The sequence below is a fragment of the Melitaea cinxia genome, chromosome 2 (assembly GCF_905220565.1).
Source record: "Melitaea cinxia chromosome 2, ilMelCinx1.1, whole genome shotgun sequence".
Classification (NCBI taxonomy): domain Eukaryota; kingdom Metazoa; phylum Arthropoda; class Insecta; order Lepidoptera; family Nymphalidae; genus Melitaea; species Melitaea cinxia.
Genome location: NC_059395.1, coordinates 18,177,954 through 18,203,845, shown reverse-complemented (window position 1 = coordinate 18,203,845; position 25,892 = coordinate 18,177,954). Strand labels below are relative to the sequence as shown.

The window sequence follows — 25,892 nt, the reverse complement described above, 5'->3', positions numbered from 1 at the left end:
TACTTAATTTGGCGCGTTAAGGAAAAATTATAAGAGTAAATTTTACGACGAAAAAATCAGACACCCGGCTAGCTTAGTCAACGAAGAAGATAGCAACGTGAAGTTAGCTAGCCAATAAAGTATCTCACATTAATCTTACGTGCGTACATAAGTACACACTTTTTTATTATGTTTGCATTTTATTTACGAACTATTTCGAAGAAAACTGTTTTTTTTTATTTGTTCAAAAATACAAAAAACACATACTTAACACTTATACATAAGTCTGCCACGAAAACTCACAAGAGCTAATCCGGACAAGCCACGTCGCATACCATATTATTATGTAATATCTATACCATACCGTACCTTATATTATACCGTATATTATAGCAATTAAATCTAAACTAAGGTAATTACCAAAATTTCGTGACTATTAAACGCTTAAAGATTTCAATAAATGTTCTTTTAGTGATCTTCTGTATTTGCGTTTGTCCAGTCTATGTTTCGGATACCTATATGTTTATATTGTTAGTAAGGCTTTTATACACATTGATGTGTTTCTGTATATCTTTAATAGTGTCTTTTATAATATAGGTATATCACTTTTAAATCGATGTAAACACATATGTAGGTATCATCAGATTGTTTTCTATTTTCTAAATAAATGTATTTTATTGCGATTTTACTTACTAATTTTAATTAACACAGAGCAGTTACGTGTAGTGACAGTCAATATAAAGAAAAACAACAATAATTGTTTATAAAATTATTACGTATTAAAATATTTATACTGTAACTTCTTTAGTTGTCCTTAATAAATAAAAAAGTGAATAAATCATTTTATTTACTTTACTTATATGACATAGTATATCTAACTCAGAGAAACTATAATGGATTATTTTAACAAATAATAAAAATACAAATTTTAATTACTCACCAGTAGGACAATCGCACTCGTATCTCAGCTGATCAAGCTGCGTACACCTTCCTCCGTGAAGACACGGCGACGGCTCACAGGGAACGTACTCCGTATCACAGTCCCTCCCAGTATATCCTGGCTCACATACACAGGTGTATGACCCGTGGGTGTTAAAGCACCTTCCGTGGTGACAAGGACCTGAACCACTCGAGCATTCGAAGACATCGTCAGTACACCTCGAGCCAGTAAAGCCAGGAGGACAGGCACAGGAGTACCCGGCCGCTGTTGTGTTGTCAGCGACGCATCGACCACCGTTTCTACACGGCTGTGATGCGCAGTGATCTTCGTGTGAGCATTCCTCTCCTATTGAGACAAAATTTAAAATGTATTTTTTCACTTATCGTTTTACGAAAGATTAAGATCTAAAAAATCTAAACAGTTTCATGTGTTATTTTAATCCTTAAGAAACAATTACGAAATGAAAGTCTAATAAAAAGTAAAAGAACGCAATTAATAACAGAAAACACAAGTCGCACCATCTCAATTAGGTATTTCCAATCTCAAAGGCAAAGTCCAAAAAGTAATATTTTCCAATAAATAAAAATTGAAAAGCAATTAAGCGATGTGTGAAATGCGTCTGAATGGTCTTCTAGCACGAAAAGATACGGCTTAATTAACAGCCCTTACTTCTTAAGAGTTTTATATGAAACACAACTCATTAGTACAAATTGGGTATGTTTACCGCGCAGGGATTTTTACAATCGACAATTAAAAGTTTTACAAAGTACACAATTTACCTAAATTGGTAAACAATTTCTAAATTCCGGCACTTCTAATTATTTTTTTTAGACGCAAAAATTTTACTTAATTTAAAAGATAAAAATAATTATACATTTCAAGAAATGATAAGTTCATTTGATTACCAAATTTTAACATTAAATTACACAAATTGATCGACATTTTTGGAATAAAACTACTTTCTATTATAACCCATTGAAAGGATTTAAACTGTTTCATTTAGAAGCGAAAATTGAAATACATGATAAATACAATTAATGTTATTAAAAATCGTTGACAAAAATTGTGAAAATAAAAATCTAACACTTAATCTTTAGAACGTAATCCTCAAAATGAAATCAATTTTATCGCTAGAGATCAAAACATGTTTAGCGTTAATAATAACATGTCAATAAAAGTATATTACATTTTATTATCTCTAGAACTTGTCAAGTTAAGAGGTTGTACTGAATGAAAGTCGCTTCGGTTATAATGTACGTAGATAACGGATACCCGCTGAGGTCAGTGTTGGAATGGAAATCAATAAAAATGAAATAAATTATGCTTTTTAGTTAGCTACTTATCGAAAGATTGTCTCATGTAGTGTAAACTGTTCAGGTATAATTGATGCACCTGTTTCCGCTTCTATTTTACTACTATATATTTTTAATTATTAATCACAGACCACCGTGAATAGTACTTTGAGATCTTGTTAGTTATAGAGTATGGAATATTTCAATTAAAAATTTCTTTTGATATGTTAATTAAAATTTTCTAATTTTACTGACTCGTGTTGGTGCAACGGTCACAGTACTGGTTTGTAGCTTTTGCGCTGGCGGTTTTGCGAATTCGATCCCCGCACATGAAAAACATTTGTATTAGCCATACAGATGTTTACCGTGGTCTGGGTGTTTGTGCAGTACTTGTCGGTCTCCTCACCGTGCCTCGGAGAGCACGTTAAGCCGTCGGTTACGGTTGTTATCAGGTACAGCTGATAGCGATCGTTACTCATAGTAGGGAATATATCCGCCAAATCGCATAGGAGCAGCGTGGGGGATTAAGCTCTGATCCTTCTCCTACATGGGGAAAGAGGCCTATGCCCAGCAGTAAGATATTATAGGCTGAAGCGAATCTTAATTATCTTCTTGCTATAAATACGAGTATGTAGGAATGCATTTTACGAAATTGAAAATAATTAAATAATGTAATGTTTTCGATAACATTTAAAAAAACTTTTCAAAGTACAGTTAAAGAAATAACAACTTGTGCAGTTTATTTCACATCTTATAATGGCAACGTAGACTAGTTTTAATATGTATTATAAAATTTATAAACAAGGCCGTCCAAATGTCAAATAGTGAGAAAATCTCGCGTTCGTATCGAGTTACAAATACATTGATTTATACACCGACTAGATGTCCTCAAAGATACAGTTTTGTCTAGATTTAAGTTGAATATATTATATTAGGCATATTGATCACATGTTAAGTCGTGCTACTGAACGTATTTTACACGGTTTTCACCTACAGACAAAGTGATTCCTTCCGTTCAGTTAATGTATAACTTGATCTCGTTTGATTTTATTTTGTACTTCAAAAACACTCACACCTTTGTATTTTTAACCGACTTCCAAAAAAGGAGGAGGTTCTCAATTCGACTGTATTTTTTTTTTTCTTTAACTAAAAAAATTATTAAGAACGTAGATAAGTAGGAACATTACACGGTTTAAACAAAGTTAAACTTTTATCAATTAGATACAGCTATACGTCAGATAACTATATGAAACTTTATCCTGTGAAATAGGCTCTCAATGTAGCAGTTAGTAAGACTAAGAATCTTGATATCGCAGTTATAATTGATCCTTATGACTATAGTCTACACTTGCCGTTCTAAGCAAATAAAGAAATAAATATGCCACTAAGCAAATTGAATTCGTCATCATTAATTGGAATGTTTCTCTGACTAATAGTTGTGTTAAACGACGCAAGAATTTGGTTTTGATTGGTTGAACAAGCTCAATTGATGTTATGATCACTGTTTCGATTCGAAGTCATACTTCAAATATTTATAATGTGTATCCAATTTAATCGCTGTTTAAAGTGTAAACCATTGAAATATTTATATTAAAATATCCAAAATGTAAATAGACATATATTGGTATACTTCAATGATTTATAATGTTATACCGACAGATATTTTAGTATAGTGTAATCGCAAATTTATTTTCGTTGGAGCAGATATTTGCATTCATACAAAATTTGTTACTGCTCTGGACGTATGATTGTATGATATGATTAAGATATCCCTGACAGTCTCACGAAGAGCACGTAATTAGTGTCAATCATAAAGATGTGATAGTGATAAAAGTTTAACTTTGTTTAAACCGTGTAATGTTACTACTTAACTACATAAAAAAAAATGACATTGACGGAAAAACGAAAATTTTGGTTGAATCTTGAATAAATTATTTTACACCTACTATCAAGTAATTCGTATTATTTTCCTCGATACATTACAATAATCACTAACAGTAGGTAAAAATTATGCACCGATCCGTAGAGTAAGTTTTACGGGTTAAGCACCAACCCCTCTACTATGACATGGAGTCTTTCGGCCGGCAGTAGTACATTTACAGTCTACTTGAGAATCAGATATTATAAAATCAATAAAAATAAAAATATAGTCAAAGCGATGATAGAATATTAATTTACATTTAGATAAAAAATAAGATAAACAGGTTTATCGTTTTTAGTTATTATCGAAAGATGTAAAGATTCATTAATATAAATTTTACGTCTCGAAGACAATCTCAGAATCAGTGGGTATACAGTACACAGGAAGCACTTTCTCTTATTTTCAGTGAGTTCTTTGTTTAAATTATTACTTTTACCAATAATATATAACTTGATATCTTACAGATATTCCGCGATATTTCACTTACGCTGAGTTGGTATTAAAAATGAACCGTAGTTTAGTTATTTTAATTTTTCTTTACTTTAAAGGTAATTTTAAGAAAAAATCTTATACATAAAATTCTCGTGTCGCGGTGTTTGTAGTTAAACTCCTCCGAAACGGCTTGACCGATTCTCATGAAATTTTGTTTGCATATTGGGTAGGTCTGGGAATCGAACAACATCTATTTTTCATACCTCAAAGTTATAAGAGGGGGGGGGGATAAGGGGTTTAATAACATATATGGCAAAACAACGTTTGCGGGGTCAGCTAGTGATTTTATGAAATTGTACTATTTCTTAAATTAATGACTTTTTAAACTTCTATCTAAATAAAACAAATTAACCCAAAAACTTAATAAAACAAACCCTTATCCTGCATAGAGAAAGAGGCATATACACCAGCAGTGGTAGGTAATTTACAGACTAAATCGACCAATCAATCAAATAAAATAATAATACGTATCTGTTTTCCTAAATTGATTCGAAGAAAATAAACGATTAATAAAAATTAAATATACCACGGCAATATAACAGTCAACAAGATATTGCAAATTATTTTACATAATTTACAAATTAAGAAACGTTTGCAAAACATGATTATAAATAATATCTTGCGAAAGTTGCTAATTTGGTTGCAGATCTTTAAAAAAATTAAATAAATATAGAAAACGTAAAATTTTGCTAATTTCAATAATTATTTATATTAACAAATTGCATGCAAATAAATTATCATTCATAATGTCAGCCATATGGACAAGAGCACCTTGATGTCTGTAGGCCACAAAAAAGTTTTGTTATAAATATATATAATAATAATAAAAAAAAAAACATAATCTGTGAAAAACTACACAGTCACGGCTCTGTCACACTTATACATTAATATACTACTATACCTATAACTAAAAGTTTTTTTTTGTTTCTTATCTCCTAATCTCTGGACCGACAATTTCTTCTCAAAAATTGTTTTTGCGTAAAAATAACCAGGGTATAAAACAACAATGACATACAAGACGAGGCGTTGGCGAGCGGTTACAGTACTGGCTATTGCGCTGGCGATCGCGGGTTCGATCCCCGCCCACGATAGATATTTGTATTGGCCATATAGATATTTGTCGTAGTCTTGGCATCTTGTAGGGGAGAAAATCCATTTCATTCCAATTTTTTTTTTATTTTTCCATTAATTTCTCCACAATCACCGCCACCTTCTACCATATTTGTCGACCAGTTTTCTACATATAGATATTTTTATTGGTCCGGGCGTTTGTGCTTGTGTATTTTCTGTGTTTCCGAACCCCCTACACACAAAAAAATCCTACTGGAGTCGTTGAATGTGACGTGTTTATTATTATTAAGACTGATTCTAATAAATAATAATAAAAAGAGTAAATTTATCAGTCATACGACCATAATATCTGCCAACCCGCAGTGGAGCAGCGCGGTTAAGCTGCGATCCTTCTCCTACATGGAGTAAGAGGTCATGAGACTATGCCCAGCAGTGGGATGTTACATGCTGAATATTATGAATGGTTTAGAATAAGTAATAGTTGACAAGTTTAGAAACTCACCAAGTCAGAAGTAGTGATCCCTGATTTTTTCTCTTGATCCCAAATAAAACATTATCAACTTAATTTTAATATATCAATTCCATGCTATGCTGTTACAGTGTCATTTATAGGTCATAGGAAAATCTTTAAGACTCGTGATTAATTTACTTTCACGTCGAATCTAAAAGAAACAATCGAAGAATCTCGTTCCAGTAATAACAGTTAAATATAATTGATAGGTGAACAGTGAACAAATCACGCAACACCCAATTTTCTCAGGCTCACTAATGTTACGGTAACATTGTGACATAATGATTATATGTAGGTATGTAACACAAACGCGATTTTTTTACTTTGACGATGTGACTATTGTGTGATCGAATTGACTTTAATAGTTAGTTACATAATTTTTTTTTTCTATTATATAAAGCAGTATATTCACATTGAACGTTTTAAAGTAAAGATATAAACTAAACAGGAAAAGAAACAATAGTAACCAATTATATAAAAACGATAATAACCTCAATTTTTTTTTTTTTTTTTTTATCCTGAAGTATAATTTTCAATATGGCGCATTTTAGTTTTGAAATATTTTATCGTGTATTACGTATATATGTATGTAATTGTAATTATATTAACCAGAACCACATCCTTCCAATAGGAAAGTTTATGAGGACTTGTATATGGTTTATTTGAGATTTGGTATTCTTTTTCAAAAAAAAAAAAAAAGTAAGAAATACTCTTAAGGGTTATTACGAATCTTGGTATATACTTAAATAATTGGAAATTTAGTCTAAAATTTGATTGTTTGAGATCTAAAATAATATAGACAAAACCGAGGACTAACTAGTATTTTTATAAAATTGCCATTAATTTCTCCACAATCACCGCCAACTTCTACCGTATTTTTCGACCAAATTTCTTCATATCAATCTTCTAAACACCGAAACGAACTTTGATAGCCGTAATTTTTAATTACACCAGTCACAAAAACAAAACTCGTCGACATCATTCCAGTTGAAAACATAATTGCCTGTAACCAAATGCATTGAGAACGTCAAAATTAATTACCATTTTGAACTCTATACCATTGTCAGATGGATGTCTGGCTTTGTGTCAGCGAGCTATTATAAGGTTAAATTGAAAGGAAATGCTAATAGTTAAGACAACTTTCAAAATTTATCGTTACTAGTTTTGTCTCCTATTGACAGTTTTGTAACTTTATCATTATTAGAGATATTGGACAAATTTACATATAATGTTGGTGAGCTCAGTTTTTCTTACAGCAAGAAGCATCAGAAGATTAACAGTTCTATTTATTTTAATGAACTTTCAATTATTATTATTTTTGATCAACATTCTTTACATTGAGGAATGGCAAAGGCTATTAAATAACACGCTCTAACTCATACATCAAAATTAATACACAAACTTAATAAAATAAAATATTACCAAAACTTGACGCTGATGAAATCCAAATGAAATTCAAACAGTTCTACGCATTACGTAGATTCTCAGACAAAGCCTAATTAAACTCGATAGTTCCGCGACTTGTTCATATCTCGTCCAAGTTTATAAACACCTGCAGCATTGTAATGTAACAGTCATTCACCGTATATAGGTATTATCTAATGAACATCTAATACATCGGATAGCTATCGCATTAAAGATTAATAAACCTAGTCATATTTCAAACAAGAACAGCATTATGCTGTCGTATTAAGATTTATTGGTATTACTTAGACGATTATACATTCACGGTGAGCGCATTCATCTCAAAATATCCTTTATCCAATTGGCGTTTTTAACGAGATTCTGCGGCGAGGGATTTTGTGCAGGTGCCTTTGAAAAAATATGTTAACGCGTTTTTTTTTATTTGTTCGATAACTTTTGAATTATCAGGATCGATATTATTTTTTACCACGAAATAATCTAAGAAAATGACAATATAACACTTTGTTATTTTATATATTACATATTTTGTTTTTCTATTCTTAATATTAATCTAACTTTTACGATGCTACCTATAAAACTTTATTTTGTCAATGTTTAACGGAATTAATATACTGCTAACTTAATTTTATCGTAATGTTGGCAGAATGGCTTTGTAACAATTTTCAACGACGTGTCAGTAAAACTAAAAGCGAACACAGCCTCAATTTCCTATGATTCATTCGATCAAAACTCACCTGTATAGCCTGGCGGGCAGTCGCATTCATAGGTGTGCAATGAAGTCAGCCTGCAAGTCGCTCCATTTAAGCAAGGCGCAGAATCACATGCCGCTGGGATGCGAATCTCACACAGGGATGCGCTAAAACCCAATGGGCAGTCACAGGCGAATGACGGAGGAGCCCCTCCGATACCAGGGCGAACCCTGCACGTTCCTCCATTTTGGCATCGTGGACTTGATTCGCTATGGCAAGGGTTTAGATGCTGACAGAACTCGCCGGCGTAACGGGATGTACAACTGTAACAAAGAGAAAATATAAATTAGTATACTATTAACACATTCACAAAGTTCTATTTATATCTACGATTTATTTAAACAGTTGTAGTAACTTTAAGTCAAAGTTTGTCTCACTTTGTTTAGTTATCGAGATAAAGATTTGGATTCTGGAATTTAAACGTTCGATGCATATGCTGATCATATGAATTTAATTTAAAAGACCGCATTGTGATAAATTCCTAATCAGTTGTCTGTTGCCACTTCACTCTTCCTAAACTAGAGAGTGAGAACATTCCAGAAAGCTTATCGGAATATTAAATTAATTTCATATAACTAATCCTAATAATCAAATAAGAAATAAGTATCTTATGATTCAATCCGCAACACAAAACAAAACTTATTTCTCGGAATTTATATTTTTCGATAAACTCAGCTTAACAACTGCGTTGTAATGCCGACACAGTCTAAAGATACTCTCAAATAATGCAAATAAATCGATAGGTTTAAGGAATTTAATTTAACATGCGAAGCTTCTAAGAAAGGCGCAGTTTTAGCTACCTGTATACATAACATACGTATAACAAGCCCGCCACTGGTAGGCAGCGCAACACTATCGCCTGCGCCGGACGACGCCAATAAATAACGCCGATACGTAACGACACAGTGCCATGACAAGCGCTCGCGCACCTCCCTATATCGGCTAGGTTTTACATAGCTCTTATAAAAACCTTTTTTAAATAAACAGCAAAAAATCATCTTCATGAACATTTTAGTGTTTTAAACGTGGTTACTTTAAACTAGATGTAATTAAGTAGTAGCTATGTTAGATCATGGTTAGATCAAAATCGTCAGTATTAAATCTGTATTAAACATCAAATTAATCAAATCAAAATAACTTTATTCAAATAGGCTTCAAAAGCACTTTCGAATCTCAAAAGTGATTATTATTTTTAAAAGAAATAACTTTATTCAAATAGGCTTCAAAAGCACTTTCGAATCTCAAAAGTGATTATTATTTTTAAAAGTGAAGCTACCACCGATTCATATTGTACATTCTGCAGAGAAGAATCGTCAAGAAACTCCGCAGTTACTCTTTTGAAAATAACATATGAACTGTGTTTTAGTACAAAATTAGTAATATCTTGCATGAGATATTACAGCGTCACTAATTCCACACATTTTTATCATGTATGTAATCCTGCAACGAAAAATACGCTTTATATATAAATTTCTTTTTAATAAACATTTTAAAATGTAAAATGTTTGGTTATCTTTCTATTTGTTGCTAGTTTATATCTAAATTAACAGAGCTGAAGATATAATTAGTACTTACATAATTATAAATATACCTAATACATAACATGCCAAATAAAATTTGGATCATTTATTTCCCACAACTTTTGTGAAATAGATTATTATTATTATTTGAAATATTATACAACTTAAAGTGCATCATTACGATTGGTAAACACTACAGAAGTGTGCATAATAGTACGCGTCATATTTTCGGGGAAGCAGATAATAATTATGCTTATACAAGGTGTTGTACGGTAAACAAGAAGGTATAACTTGATTTATTATAATACTCTCATTTATTAATTTATATTCCTTGCTTAATAGGCCTAACAAGAGAACACAGTGTAACTATTAATGATTTAGCAGACTTACAATCTTTGCCCATTGAGGGTAAATTTCTAACTTCTTGATTTTTCTCTACAAATTCTTAACTTCTATTACATTTCTTTAAATATACATCAAAGTTTAATCCAATGGTGAATTTCCAGCGAATTTATACAAACATTTTCATGGCAGTATTCGGAACCTGTATAGCAACGTGGGCGGATCACGATGTCTCCCACGCGCTGACCTCGGCTTCAGGTTGCTGGTCCCATATTGTGTATTATATATTAAAACTAGGCAATCCGTGTGGTTTCATTCGTTTTTTATATGTAGTAGGTTCTGTTTAGACACAGACTGATGCGTTATAGCTGATTTCCCGATAAGGGTTGAAACCCAGTATGTATATTTTAGTTAGTATTGGTCCTCAAAATTTTATACTTAAAATACATATTTTTTTTAACTTATTTTATAGTAAGTTTACTATAGAAAAATTTAAAATTAATTTCAATCAAAAGAAAACGATTAAATATTCGTAATCTGTGTAGTAATCGACATTATTACAGCTCAATGATTATCCCTTAATTGGCTTGTAACAATACTGTAATGAAACAAAAAGATGACATCGACTACCAGTCCATTATCTCAAATAATAAGCTAAAAATGCCTTTGTTCGACCGTGGAACGCTTGTCTAGGAGCTAAATCTTCATTAAATTGTGCACTATAAATTATAATGGTAGCTATCAATGATCTTATTAAGAAAAAACGAACTAGAACGGTCAGATGATAAAGGATTACGTTTAACTTGGTCGTACATTGTAAGAGTTGAGTGTTGAGAATTTTGTTACAAACATAATCCGAATTTCGACCTTGTCGAATTATTGGCATTTAAAAATATCAGTTATGTATTTGAGAATGATTAACAGACAAATTTATACATTACAAATCTGCAATCATTTTACCTAACATTTATCTATCTGCTGTATTTTCATTTACTGTACTAAACTAATAACTAATAATACAAACTAGTTACTAATAATACACAAATTCGAAGTTCTTCCAATTGGATTTTGAAATACCTCTTGCATTACAAAACTCCTGAATTATAAGGTATGTGTAAATCTATAAAAGACGCAGCAGCAGTAAATCAACCATCATTGGAAGAGCATCAAAATTTACACAGTAAGTCTTTGATTGCGCAGGTATAGCCATGTTAATATGCGATCAACCTTAATCAAGTATTTGCTAGTTGTAAGAGTCTGCAGGCTTTGTAAGGCGATATTTTATGAGTCGACAGGAGATCCCGCGTCGCTGAGAGCGGTACGAGTTCGCGATAAATAAGCTGCATGTAACTGTTTGGTTATTCGATATTCTGTAACGCTCGTGAACTTTAGAAGACAAATTAGGTGCTGTATTGTTGGAACAACAATTCTCTATGTTTATTGTTGCGTTGTACGCCTTAATCTTCGATAGAATCGATTATGAATGTTGGTTAAATCTAATTCCTATCGCATTTTTACGTTTGTTTTATTTGAAAAACTAACATCAGTGTTAACTAATTTTAATATTTTTTATTATTGAGAAAAATGCCAGACACGGTTAGTTAATAGGTTTGGTAATAGGTCAAGTTTTTAGACGTAGGTATAATACATCAAATTTTTGATTAGGTATAGTAAAAAAGTTCAGTTCAATTCAGAACTGAAAATCAACGCAATATTACGAGAATAATGATGTACTTTCGAACTTCTAAGTTATTATAATAATGATTTCCATTGTAATATTAGATATAATATAAAATGCAAAAACAGATGAAAAAGTTACTATTCAGCAATTATGAGATTATCGTTTCGCCAGTGTCACGTGTGTTCGAATTGTTCCTAGAAGCGAGGGAGGCATGTCACTTGTTATCTGATGCGCGTACTGTGCGCATCATGCGCTTGCGCACGCATATGACTGACCCTTTATCTTTATACTTCATCGCTTACGAATTGTACTATAATGATAACCATCTTAGCTGACTCTTCTTTTAAAACTTAAATTTTGTTTACTAATAATTAATACCTTTAGGATAAATTTATAATATATCATCCAATATTATTTTATTTTTTTAGAATATACGTTGATTAACTTTGTCAATCTTCACAGTTTAGCAGACTAGACTTATAATTAGGTTACTAATAAATAAATTTACAACTTATATGTACAACGGAAGATTTACCATATTTTCGGTCGAGCATTGAACGAACTCAAGGCACTATGGCACTTGATATAAGTAGTACCAAAACATCGGGACTAAAAATGACCAAAAACAAATATAGCAAACAACAATCATAATTTTACTGGCTATTAATATACATATTCAACTCATAAGTGACCGTTACTCAACACGCTTAATCTATTAACAGATTAATTATATACAATTATTAAAACGCTTATTAATAACATAAAAAAGGAACAGCTAAGAGGAAGTAAACGGTTTTCGTCGTATCAAAGTTTTTCTGAACGTGTCCCGTTGAGTCTGCCTTCATTAGGTGCATCACATATGGATGAACAGTTAGGTCCAGTAATGGCGAGATGCACTCATTTGTGCGACATAATGTTTCCTGTTATGTCCAAAGGGGTAAAACTCCATGACTATATATATTAATTAAATAAAACGGGATGAATGGTTGGAGCATAGCTAACGGTAACAGGTAACTTTCATTGCCTTGAGCTGTAACTGAATTACTGAATAAAAAATGGGGAAAATTGGATGACAGCAATGTTTTTCAAAAAAGCCAGATTACATTAATTTTCTTTTGCTTTTTTTCTTGTTTGAAAAATGTTGTCGATGACACTCCGGTAATATTATACACTATCGGCAAATGATGTCGTGATATTAAAAGGGTTGTACTCTTTTTCTATAAAGGTTGATAGCGTAAAAAAGTTGGCTTTATGGATCCTGCATTTTTCGTGGTTTAATATATAATCTTCGGTTTTATTATATAATATTGAATTAGATATATTAAAACCAGTTTAGACGATTATTAATAACTTTACTTTTACTTTTACAGTTACCTGAATTCCTTGATTCACACATAACCGTCTTACAAACAATTTGATTTTTTTTTCTCATGTTGCATACACACACGTACTTTTACACACATGAGATATCTGCTATCATTCTTACTTAAATTTTTTTCACATAAAAATAATCTATTCACTCATATTTAGACTTTATGTTGCCTAAAGTATAGGAAATTAGAACTTCGAAGATTTTCATTGTAATGTGAAACTTTGAAGAGTTACAGGTTCTGTAAAGAACTCACTATAGACGGCGCCGCGGTCGCTTAGAGACGAATAAGTATAAAAACATCATATCAAAAATTTCGACCTAGCGGGTCATTTTGATATGATATTAGAAATGTTTAGAATTCTCTCATGTGTGGGTAACACAAAAATACGAATTAGAACTTTGATTTCGCCTGTGGAGTATATAAAATAAAACCTGTTGAGGTATTAATTTGTCGATTGACAAAAATAGGATATTAATATAATGTATGCTTCTGGATTGTATGGAAAAACACAGACAGGTAAGTATACCTAGCCTGTGTGTATATTTTTATTATCATTTTGATATGATGTTATTCATTAATGTAATTTATCGTGTTTTTAATCTCACGCCAATTAAGATTATTCATACTTATTGTTGAATGATAATTACAAATGTGCTTAATATAAATAATAAAATATATTTTATAGAAAAGTAAAAATTACCCAAATATCCATAATAAAAGTTTCAGCCTTATGTTAGAATATACTTTTTTATTTTTATTTTTTTTTTTTTTTAAATAAAGCCTTTGTACTTTTTGTGACAGAATACAGTAAATATAATATTGGTCCTCCGCGCCGGACTTCCTACTCTCTGTAAATCTTAGCGATAAAGCTCGCAGACGACAGATAAGAGACCTCACGAACCAAGTAATTGACGTTATAACAAAAGACAAGGGTTTAAAACTCATTTCCTAACCTTACGAGAATGTCCTAGGACATAAACTTGATTGTAGATTTGATAGCATCGGTCTAGAAATCCGCAATGTTTCGCCGTTTAATAAATATTTATACTGAATTCAAAAGATCGATTACAGAATGTGGGAAGAGAAATTTAATGTTTTTAAACCGTAAATGATACAGAAAGTAAACGTTCTTTAAATCAATGAAGGCTCCAATTATTTTCATCTTTGGGATACCGGTTATAGTTATCATATTAAAAGTATTAGTATATATCTAAATATCGCATCATGTCTTATATATTTTCAAATCAGTGTCACAATGGATATATAAATACAAGAAGTGGCAGTACAAGTGGATCACCAGTACAGTTTCGCGGTGCGATTGGCCGAGAGAGCGGCGCGGGCGCGTTGGGCGTGGCCGCGGTAGCGAGTGGGGACGGGTGACCGAGATTAACTTTGACCTAAGGTTATCTGTACGGATATTAATGTCCTGTAGGGAGGGAGGTACGAAATGAATCCCACTCTCCAGCTCAAAAGTTTGTCTGGAGTGTCACTGTAGTTATATTATATAAGAAAATATTTCTTTGATTTTGGAGTCGAATGAAAGCTATATTATGAAGTAGCCAAAAACATCAACGCGGTATAAATCCACAATATCTTGTCCATACCTAACAATTAAGTATTAAGTATTAGGTATGCTAATACAGACATAGACTAACCGGGATAGAATGATAAAATAAGGGTGTAAAACATCTCAAGATGTCAACCTTTGAAACCGAAATTGAAAACTAACATTAAATAAAATGACCCTATCCTTTAAGCGTATTAAACAATAATCATTTATTCGTATAAAACGATTTATTTAACAAGCGTTTCGAAATATTTAAAGTAATTTCTTTAAACGAAAACACTCAAATTAAAATTTTTATTTACTCTTACGGTATACCGACAATTATAATTATAAGCCCCGGTTTTAAGCTTTACGCCGAGGTTTGATTGCTCTTGATCTACACAAACTCGTTCACTTGTGATTAAAAATAAAAGTAAAAATAAATTAATCGTTCAAGATTATTTGATTGAGAGCATATCGTTTTAAAAGTGACTTCACGACATTTTTAATACGGAAACATAAAATCCTGTAAAGATTTAATTATAGGGAATGAATCTTTTGCAGAGATATTTTTGTACGGGCTTCTTTCTTTTATCCAATTTTTAATATCATAACAAAAATCCACCATTCCAGTGGGGATCGTATCTGCATCTCCGACTGACCGATGATATGATATTAAAAATTGCTTAGAATTCCCTAAGTTGTGGGTAAGACAAAAATAAAACGTACTAATTAATTTCTTTCGTCATATCTTTATAAACTTATATAATATTAAGTTAATAAAAATAAACTAACACGTTTTGATAATTATAATTGAAACCGTTATCAATTAAATGTATGTCAAATTGATATATCGAGCAACGAATCATATATTTAGAAAATATAGTGGCAGTCTAAAAGGGTTAAGGTATACTTCTTACTTCTTCCAATGTCAGTTTCTTATTAGCTTAAAAATATTTGAAGATACAAAAATAAAATATCAATATTACAAAAAATACAAATTAGAAACAATTAATTTGATTAAAATTATTAAAAACTTATTCCATCGTCTACAACGCGTTGACTTTTTTTTTTAATATAATTTATTCATATCGTAATATATACCTATTCAAAACAATAGGCAATTAGTAATAAACAAGTTCGGACTTAAAACAAAACGAAATGAAAATAGAAACGGACTTACAAATGGCATATGAAATGAAAATAGCCTAAAGGTACCCACGTCGTTTATGTGTAGGTGTCATTTATCTAGCAACATAGAACTATTGATTTAATTCCTGATTCTATTTCACCAACAAATCTATACGCTTCAGCCTGTACTATGAGTAATTATCGCTATCAGATGTACATGATAACAACCGGGACCGACGGGTAAACGTGCTCTCCGAGGCACGGTGGGGAGACCCACAAGGACTGCACAAACACCCAGACCACGGCAAACATCTGTATGGCCAATACAAATGTTTGTCATGTGCGGGGATCGAACCCGCAACCGCCAGCGTAACAGGTACAATCCATGGCTGTGACCGTATAAAGAGGATATACCTATTTGTAATTTTTTTTAAAGTTTTCAATTGATAATCTTAAAACCTCCTAATACTGACCGATATTAAAGTTCCATCACCAAGAGAATGCTACGGTCTCACTGAGTGACATCGGCTATATTTTAATTAACGGTAGAAAACGGAAAAGTCAAAATCGTTTAATCCAAGTGGGTGAAGCCAGAAGCGAAAACTTGTGTTTATGTATAAATAACTACAAAGTATAAATATATGTCTCAAAATAATAATCATCGTAAGTCGCATTTAAGTCAAAATATAAAAAGTGATCGTAAAAGCTTTAAAACTTATGCGCGATACAAAGAACGCTAAATACAAAAAGTAAAATATTAAAAATTAAAAGATTGGTGCGAAGAATAATAAAACTCGGCAAAAATGATTTAAGTTCGCCAAAGTTTCAAAATGTTTACATGACTTACATGTCAACGGGTATTTATAAACATGATATATTGCCTCATACGTCCTTGTAAGATTTTTTAATGACTTAAAAAAAACAATATAAACATTATAAATTGCCAAATTTATTATGTTTTGCAGTTTTTGATGCAAGAGAAAAATAATTATAACCGTAACGAGGCAAAACGTCTAAAGGTGTTAACTTAGAACACTTTTCAGACTCTACAATAGAAAATATGAGATTTAAATAAATTTTAAGAAACAATATTATTTTCAACTTAACTAGGATACCACGCGATAACAATATGAATATCTACAGTTATATTTCAAACCACGATTTGAGTAAGTAAAGCTTAAAATTTACATTGAGACGAGATTGCACCTATGGCACTAGAGCAGACCAGTGATCAAGGTCGAATCGTGCCAGTCACACGTTATCGCTGATCAGGCTCCGCTTAGGAGAAAGGAGCCGCTACGGCAAGTTTGGCTACATAAGCGGATGTTATAGACTGCTAGAATTTATATAACATTTAATTTTATACAATATGGTAGCTGAGTAAATCTGATGAATTTAAAATGAAACAGTATAGCTATGTAAGATAATATATTAAAACATTTATAAATTAAAAAATATGCAACTATTTTCAGTCAATAATTTAGATACGAATCTCTATATAAGTCACAGTCAAAATAGTCAAATACAGTTAATACCAAATGAAAGAATGTTAAAATATATAGAGGCCTACATTTCAGAGAGATAGTACGTGGGTGTATTTACACCAAAAACGTTTTATACGTTTAAATAATGCACAAAGCGCGTCGGTATCGGCGCACGCGTCTCGCGTTCCCACGCGTCCACACACGGTCGTGTGTGTGCGTGTGGACGTGTGTGAGCGTGTGTGAGCGTGTGCGGCGCGCGCGCAGCCTGCGTACCGGCCATAGAGTAAGACGATAGGAATTTACGTTCGACTTATTATTCCAGCGAACTTATTATTTTAGCGTTTGTAGAACATGTGGCGATCGGCGCTTGTGTTCGATGTCGATATGATTTAAAAATTCTATAGATGTATTCTAAAATGAATTAGTTTAAAAATATCATTTTAATATATTTAAACACATGATATCGATCCTGATAGCGATCGTTACTCATAGTAGGGAATATATCCGCAAACCCGCATTGGAGCAGCGTGATGGATTAAGCTCTGATCCTTACCCTGCATAGAGAAAGAGGCCTATGCCCAGTAGTGGGATATTACAAGCTAAAGCGAAACACATGACAAAAAAAGTCATTTAAAAATAGACAAAAATGCAAATAACATAATTTGCAAATTATTTTCTGCAATCAGTTTAGTCCATGGCGGCTATAATATGATCGCTCCTACATCCGAGAACCATTGCATGCGTCAAATAGACGACAGCATTGAACCAACACGATCCAAGGTGACACGGCATTGTGTGATACATTTTGTTCGAGATGTAATCGGAACACAAATCATGATTAAGCCTAATTTAAGCCGTGAACAATAAAGATCGTTGATACGAACACTGAACATGTTGCGAAAATTTCCATTGAGTTTAACAAGATATACACATATAAAAGTAATTTAATAAACTAATAAGCATTCAATGCAGATGCATTAAGAGTAAAAAATGAAAGTAAAGGTTCTTAGTAAAGTATAATCAAAACAGATAAATGTGATACTTGAAGCTTGAAATGTCAATAAATGCTTAAGACCAGAATCGTCAAGTACACTGTGGGATATAAAACATCTGAAACATCAAAAAGCATACATGTTACCTGAGTACACACATGTTATAACCTGTGCGGATATTACGTACTAAACAGTTTCGTGTATAATAATGAGAAGATAAGCCGTCACCGCATTACGTTTCATTATAATACGTCCACTTTACAGAATCATTCTCATAGTATAAGGGTAATGAACCCTTTGTTCTTTGAAGATAGTCGTGTGATCGTGTTTTTTAACAAGTTTCACGTTAACGGGTACACTCCTTTATGACTTCTGATGTTTCTTGAAAATGTTTCATTTTAATGTGGTCTTAAATGTAATATTTTCTTCAACAATGGCCACTGTCTCACGTATGTTAATAGTTGCTTTATGCATCTTTATGTTGACTTGACCAGAAAAATATAGCTAAAGTACTATACATAAGAAATACCAAAATAAGCTGTGGATGTCACCATAATAAAGGTACATAGAATGCTCATCTTCTAAATACCTATCTTAATGGACTTGTATTTACCTTATGTCTAAATTACAACATAAAAGCGACGATTATCTCCTGAGAGACATCCATTCATTGGCGACCCTATCGTTTCATTGTGCGAAAGAGCCCCGGGCTCGGTTCAACAATATGGAATTATTATCTACAAGCGGGGATCGAGTTACAGCACACACGTGCACCGTGCAAGCGACGCCCGCGCACCCCTGCCATACTCGATCTTATGTCCAAAAAGTTGGCTCACCGCTACCATTTAACATCGAATATTCATTCGATACATCCGTTTCTATTTGGATAATTGATATGCATTGCAGTCTAACTTTTTGCAATTAAACAATCGATATTGGAATATGTTTAGTAATAACACATTGTGTAATTGATCCATGTGGAAATCACTAGCTTAATTAAAACACTATGAATGGTAGTAGCGAAGTCAGATACATGCGTTACTGTGATGTGATCTTAAAGATTATTAACAGTAACTCAACTGTGTTACATAAATTAAGCAGTGAGATTAATAACGCCACTTAACAGCCCACAGGAATCGCGTCAGAGCTTGAAATGCGTTCGGTGCACTGATCGCAGATAACATATGACGAGGACCATATGTTCCGTCTGAGAACATAGGTTGTAATGGGATGAATAGAGTTGTACGATCGGATCTAGCAAATTTCATGACTATCACATAAAATGTTCAGATTACTGCAAATATAATTTATAATTAGACATAGGAGGATATAGTCTTATCACAATCACAAAAATATAAAAAGATTGTTGTTAAAATTAAATATGCTATTGTTACAACATTAAATATTTAATATCATTTTGTAGAATACACAACAATAGAAACTGCTATGAATAAAGATAAATATTGAAAAGGACGTAATTATATCAGGCGGAATTACAAATTATAAAGTGAGGGGTCCAACTGACAAATATTCCGAATTACACATCCGACACGTGTTGAAGATAAATTTACAAGGAATCGATATAATTGAACCGTTTAATGTTCAGCGCTTCATTTACTTGGTTACATCCCAAAAACTTATCACTTTAGCAATTACAGAGGGCCTGTATCGAGCCGAGATCGTGATAATGGTGTGACAAACGCAAGGCATACGCGCCGATGTCGGCGGGTCTCGTAGCTATAAATCTTAAAGCAGGAGGACGTGCGCAGCCCTTTATTATACCGAGACATGATTGCCCTCGGGCGCTCAGAACAAAACGAACACTTAGTAACAAGCGGACTCGAATACGACCATTTTTTATTATTTCTCTTTTGGACAATTAGAATGATGAAGCAAATTTCAAGGTTATAATAATACATTGTAACATAATAGCAATAATCGTAGCCACAAATATAAATTGAATGTGTGCGACTGTAAGTTAACAGACGAAGCGTTACGCTGTGATTGGAATACACAATAAGTGGAAAACACAATTTTTGGTGTAAGGCATCTGTCACAGTTTTTATAGCGAACGCTACGTTTTGGGAAAACCATGTTAATATTTACAATACAAATTAAAAATTATTTGTTCAAATCGATCACAGCTTTACGGAGTTTTGATAATATTATATCATGTTAGGTCTCGAATTGAATACTAGTTATTTAGTTTTAGGTAACAAATAATTTTTGTATAACACAAACTCTTAAAAAGGACTGATCATAACAGTGCGAAAACCGGGCACAAAATCAGTAAGTATTTTTTTATAAATAAATAACTGTCTATCATTTGGTTCTACAATACATAACACTCGTATAATAATTTTAAGCAACGAAAACATAATATCAAAAAAAATCAAACAAAGAACAACATAATAACATAACACTGTCCATAAAGAATGAAGAAATCATGAACACGAGGACACGACCGCGAACAAACGAAACGGTAACAAGAGAACAGAATGTAAAAACATGACATCCGGGTGCGAGTTCAAATGGGCACCAGAGCAAAATCAAAATGGAAACATTCAGTTTAATCTCACAGCGGATCAATGAGATCGAGCGGGGTCAGATCAGTATGCTAAACGGCGCAACAAATCGAGTAGTCCGCAAGAAATCAGCTACACAACTTGAGAACGAGTTAACTTGACGATGACTAGTCTGTAACCATTACTAATGTTATTCAGTTTCTTTCAAACGAGAACCTCCTGAGTTATTGACTGAATCAAAACACTTAAATGGTTCTGCTAGCGTTGAAATACTACATAATTTGGATGATCAATGCCGACTAGTTTTAAATATCCCCCAATTTGCATGTATTATTTTTGTTCATAACATCTTCAGGTCATCAATTAAAATTCAAACATCTGCTCAATAATCGTTCACCAATGACCAGAATTTACATATTCAAATATTTATAAAGCATAAGTCACATTCTGTTAATTGTTGTTCCACATCTCTGCTTTTAACATTATATGCAAATAGTCGACACACCAACAACATTGTAAATGACAGTGATTGCTATTTATTGACAGTCTTATTCATATAAGTAAGGCCTCCAAAATTGTTATAGCATTTCTAATAATAGTTTCGACACTCGTTATTTATATTCAAAACATTAATGATTTGAAGTACCTAATTTTCGTCTATCGGATATCTATCGGATATTGTTCCAATAACTTTTATCGACTACAAAATACGGCGATATATACAAAACACTTTCAAAGTTTATAATAATTTTCTATTACCAAAAAAAGTAAAAAAAACAGGTCAAGTTAAAGAAGTTTTTACTTGTCTCACTGAAATGCTCAAAATAGTTTATTAATTGCAAGCATTGTAAAGCTTGCAGATTGCAGATTTACAAGCTTTTAACTCTAGAAAAAACGCATACACTTAAATCTAATATTAATAAAATATATTTACCGTACGATACCGGAAAGCTATTTCTTCTTGATTGCATTTGTTCTAAAACCATTCACACAAAATCCATTTCAGACGCAAATTTCGGCCACGTTTTCTATCTCAATATCAGAACGGCTGTAACGGGTTTGTGGGAAAGATCTCTCGCGCCCCGGGCACCAATGCCGCTCTGAGATCGGCTCGACCGCCCCGGGCTACCATTTCGACTTGCTCCTAACCACCGGTTGTGCACTCTAAGGATCTTTGAGGAATGTTTGGATAATTTTACGTTTAAATAAGCAAATTCCTTAATAGTATCCGGAGTTGAGTCATCAACCACAAAGTCATTTAAGTATTTCTTGCAACTTGAAATTTTTCGCAAATTTTTCTTAGATTTTTAGTCAAACATTTTGTATCAATTCATATTCAATTGTTAACTGTCTCTGTTCTTAAAAAACATTTATTTAATGCCACTGGGTTTATGGGATACAGAGCTGAACTAAACATAGTAAACATTTTACAATAATTTGCTTGAACGTAATTTGAAGCCGACTTAAATTACCGTAGTTATACAGCTTTCAGTTATGTAGGCTATTGCATTTTCACAACCTCTTAATAGATTGATACTATATTAGATATTCATTTCAAAGATGTGTAATTTTTATGTTATGGCAAACGTTTCAGTAGATCTAACCCATCAACTAAATTATTTAAGTATGATACATGATGTGAATATTTTTTTTAACATGCAATAGCTAAATTAACCTTTAAAATGTAATAGTTTTCTTATAATTCAATTTTACAATTATCTCTAGAACTACTAAGATATATTACGAAAATAATATATAAGAAAAATAATAAGTCTTATGTATAATATGGTTTTTCTGGACTCTAAATATCAAGATACAAAAGGTCTACTTTTGTCTATGATAACTCTGTTAGGAGTTTCTACAAAAATTAGACGGATATTTTTACAGTTATTACTCTTTTTTTATTTAAGTACCTAAATCATGAATATTCCGTAGAAATCAATTAAAAAATAGGTTATTTATATTATATTTAAATAGTTTATTTATTTATTTACACTTTATTGTAGACCAAATAAGAAATAAAATAAACAAGCAACATTAACCAATATTAATACAACATTAACTAACATAATTAAACATTAACTAACAATTAAAATACAACATTAACTAAATTAATTAATGAAGTAATACTAAGAAATCATGAAAGCAATAAAGTACAAGTTTTTCATAGCTACTATGAAACTTAAAATGTATTACAATTTAATATGATAATTGATTTATATCATAGATATATTTATAAGAAATTTAATAAATATTCATTTTAGTATTCTAATAAATGCAATAAATTGTATGTTTTAAATTTTAATTAGCAATGATTAGCTCAACTTATTAAGAAATATCTGTAAAATTTAAGCTTTAAAAAAACCTAATTTTTATTTCGCAATTCCATTTTATTTCATCCGATTTTGATTAAAAATTGTAGAAACACTGCCGAAGAAAATTAACACGGCTCGCTAACAAGGTCCTCATGCCCTCAGACACGAACAAATCATATCGTCAAACTAGCTATGGTCACTTGTGAATACTCGTGATGTAACGACTAGGTATGCAAATTATGCGCGGGCGCAGACGGGTCGTCGACCGCCATGTTTGCTCCACGTCCCATTGGCTCCGCGGAATCGATTTGTAACGTGCTCTCAGCGAGATAAGGTCAATGCCGAAGCGTCTTTCATCTGCTACCGATTTTCTCGTTTCAAATGTTTTATATCGCTTTAGTTTCTCGTTTTCAGCTTTTATTTTTTCGTTTTTCTCTATTTTAGGTTTTATTTCTTCATTGATGCGGGTATTTTTATTTCCGATGAAATATGTAATGTATGTATGTATGTATGTAATGTAATGTATGTATGTATGTTGTGTGTTTGCTATGCACTACGTACACAGTGACATTTACATTAATATGTATAACTACTGCTGTAATTTAGACGTTTTCAATTACCCAAATTTTGTTGAACATTTATATGAAACATAATTTTAATTAATAAAAACAATATACCTTATCACAAACATTTACAAATAAATACATAAGATTTACATCGTTGAGATTTTTATACTAAAGCGATTACGCGAGCATTGAATCAAACACCAAACGTCAGTCCCGCCCGATCTTCCGACGATAATTATAACCTAACAACTCTTTCTGTACTAATTAGCTTCACCCTAATCTGACAAACGGTTCTGAGATCTCGACAATTAATAATAAAGCACACGAAGTTAAATGTATTGTAAGTTATATAATTATCTGAACAACAATACATAAATCTGAGTCTCAACTTAGCAACGTCCATTCTGTTTCTTTGGCTTTTCTTTGATTGATCTTAATACATCTCTAATTGTTGAACGTTCAATATAATTTGAGGTTATGAAACGACTTAATCGTAAAGATCCTCAAACTCCAATAAAAACCATTTGTCCGTCGGAGACCAATTGGTGCAGCGAGCGAGTTTTTCAAAGAAATAAAATCTGTTAATGGAACAACAATAATAAAAAGCGGCAAACAAAAAGAATCGAGACGTGTTCAAATCTCTTTATACCCACCTGCGATATTTCATAGTCGATCACAATAGTCAATTATCGCTTTATTGCGCCAAATCAAGAAAATTTACATTAAATCCCTTAACGTTATTTTCATATATGTTCGTAGAATAATTTTAAAATATTCCAAGTTTTTTTAGGTTTGGACAAAAATCATCGTTGCATTTATCATCATGCCTTTGAACCTAGAACGTTGATATCTGCGATCAATTCAAATTCGTTTTAAGACGTCTTTTTGTGCATCTTTCAAAACGGTAATGGAGCATTTTAGCTCTTTTAAGATAAGATTAATCTTCAATTCAGTGAGACATCTCAGTATTGAGTCTGAAGAGTGCGTTTTATTTTTCTTTATTTTCCATACCATTGCGGGGCTTATTCAAATGAACGGGTAATCGGTCGCCGACACCATATTAGAGCTTTTTATTGCTCACCAATCGAAGTGAGGAACGAGATATTTCTAAAAGATATTAAAGACGTAGCAAGGACTGGACCTTACCGACTTCTAAACGCAAAAAAGGTAACGCTATCCGTTTTTATTTCGCGTTCCGCAAACTTGTTAATCCTGATTCGTGGGAATCTATCTGTTTCAACGTCTTCAAAGCGTACGGTGAAATTAGTCAGGTTATAGATAAATAATCTTGAATAACCTTATCTGTATGCAACGACACCTAGACAGAGAATTATAGCCATATCAGATTGAAGTGAATTTTTATTACCCATTGTAACATTACAAGATTTTATTAATTGGAAAGGAAAGATGAGACCGAACACATTTTTCTTCTTTAAACATTTAATTGAAAATAAAAAATGATGTTGTTATAAATAATTATCGCAACATGCCAAATAAATATTATTTCCTAAGTACTATAAATTTTGTAGTAGAAATTGTTTTTCTAATACCACCTTTAATTTCTATCACGTAAACGCGTAATGACAGGTCCTAAAATTTTAAATGCGATTCGTATGTAAAATAGAATATCCCCTCAAAAGTCGAAACGTTTTCTCACTATATATCATTTTCGATAGTGATGATAATGAGAAATCAATTTAGACGTGCGTGGGCGCATCATGCACCTGCCTCGTAGATTGGGTCATACCGAGTTTACTTAAGAGAATTTGACAGCAGTTGACAAGCAAATTTAATCACAAGATATATAAATGAACTTAGACAAAACAACTTTCAAACTAACTGACGGATAAAAAAGATTTAACCGATTAACTACGGAGAAGAGTTAACTAAACACATGACAAATAGTTTTCATCAACTAAAAATCAAGAATCAATTGCTTTTTTTAACAACTCATCATAAGCTACGACATACAAATAGCGATTAGCATGTGTCTAATCACTAAAAGATGAGTTGTGAACATTGTTTATTTAACAAACA

The 25,892-nt window shown here is 32.1% G+C and overlaps 1 protein-coding gene across 1 annotated transcript in view; it reads right to left on the bottom strand.

The window, feature by feature from the left end:
• LOC123666223 (neurogenic locus Notch protein) overlaps window positions 1-25,892 on the bottom strand; it is a 131,786-nt gene that overhangs the window by 41,672 nt on the left and 64,222 nt on the right. The window contains exons 3-4 of the mRNA XM_045600410.1: window positions 8,366-8,643; window positions 920-1,264 (exon numbers count right to left, since the gene is read on the bottom strand). Coding sequence (XP_045456366.1) covers window positions 920-1,264; window positions 8,366-8,643 — 623 coding nt within the window. The remainder of the gene's footprint in view (window positions 1-919; window positions 1,265-8,365; window positions 8,644-25,892) is intronic.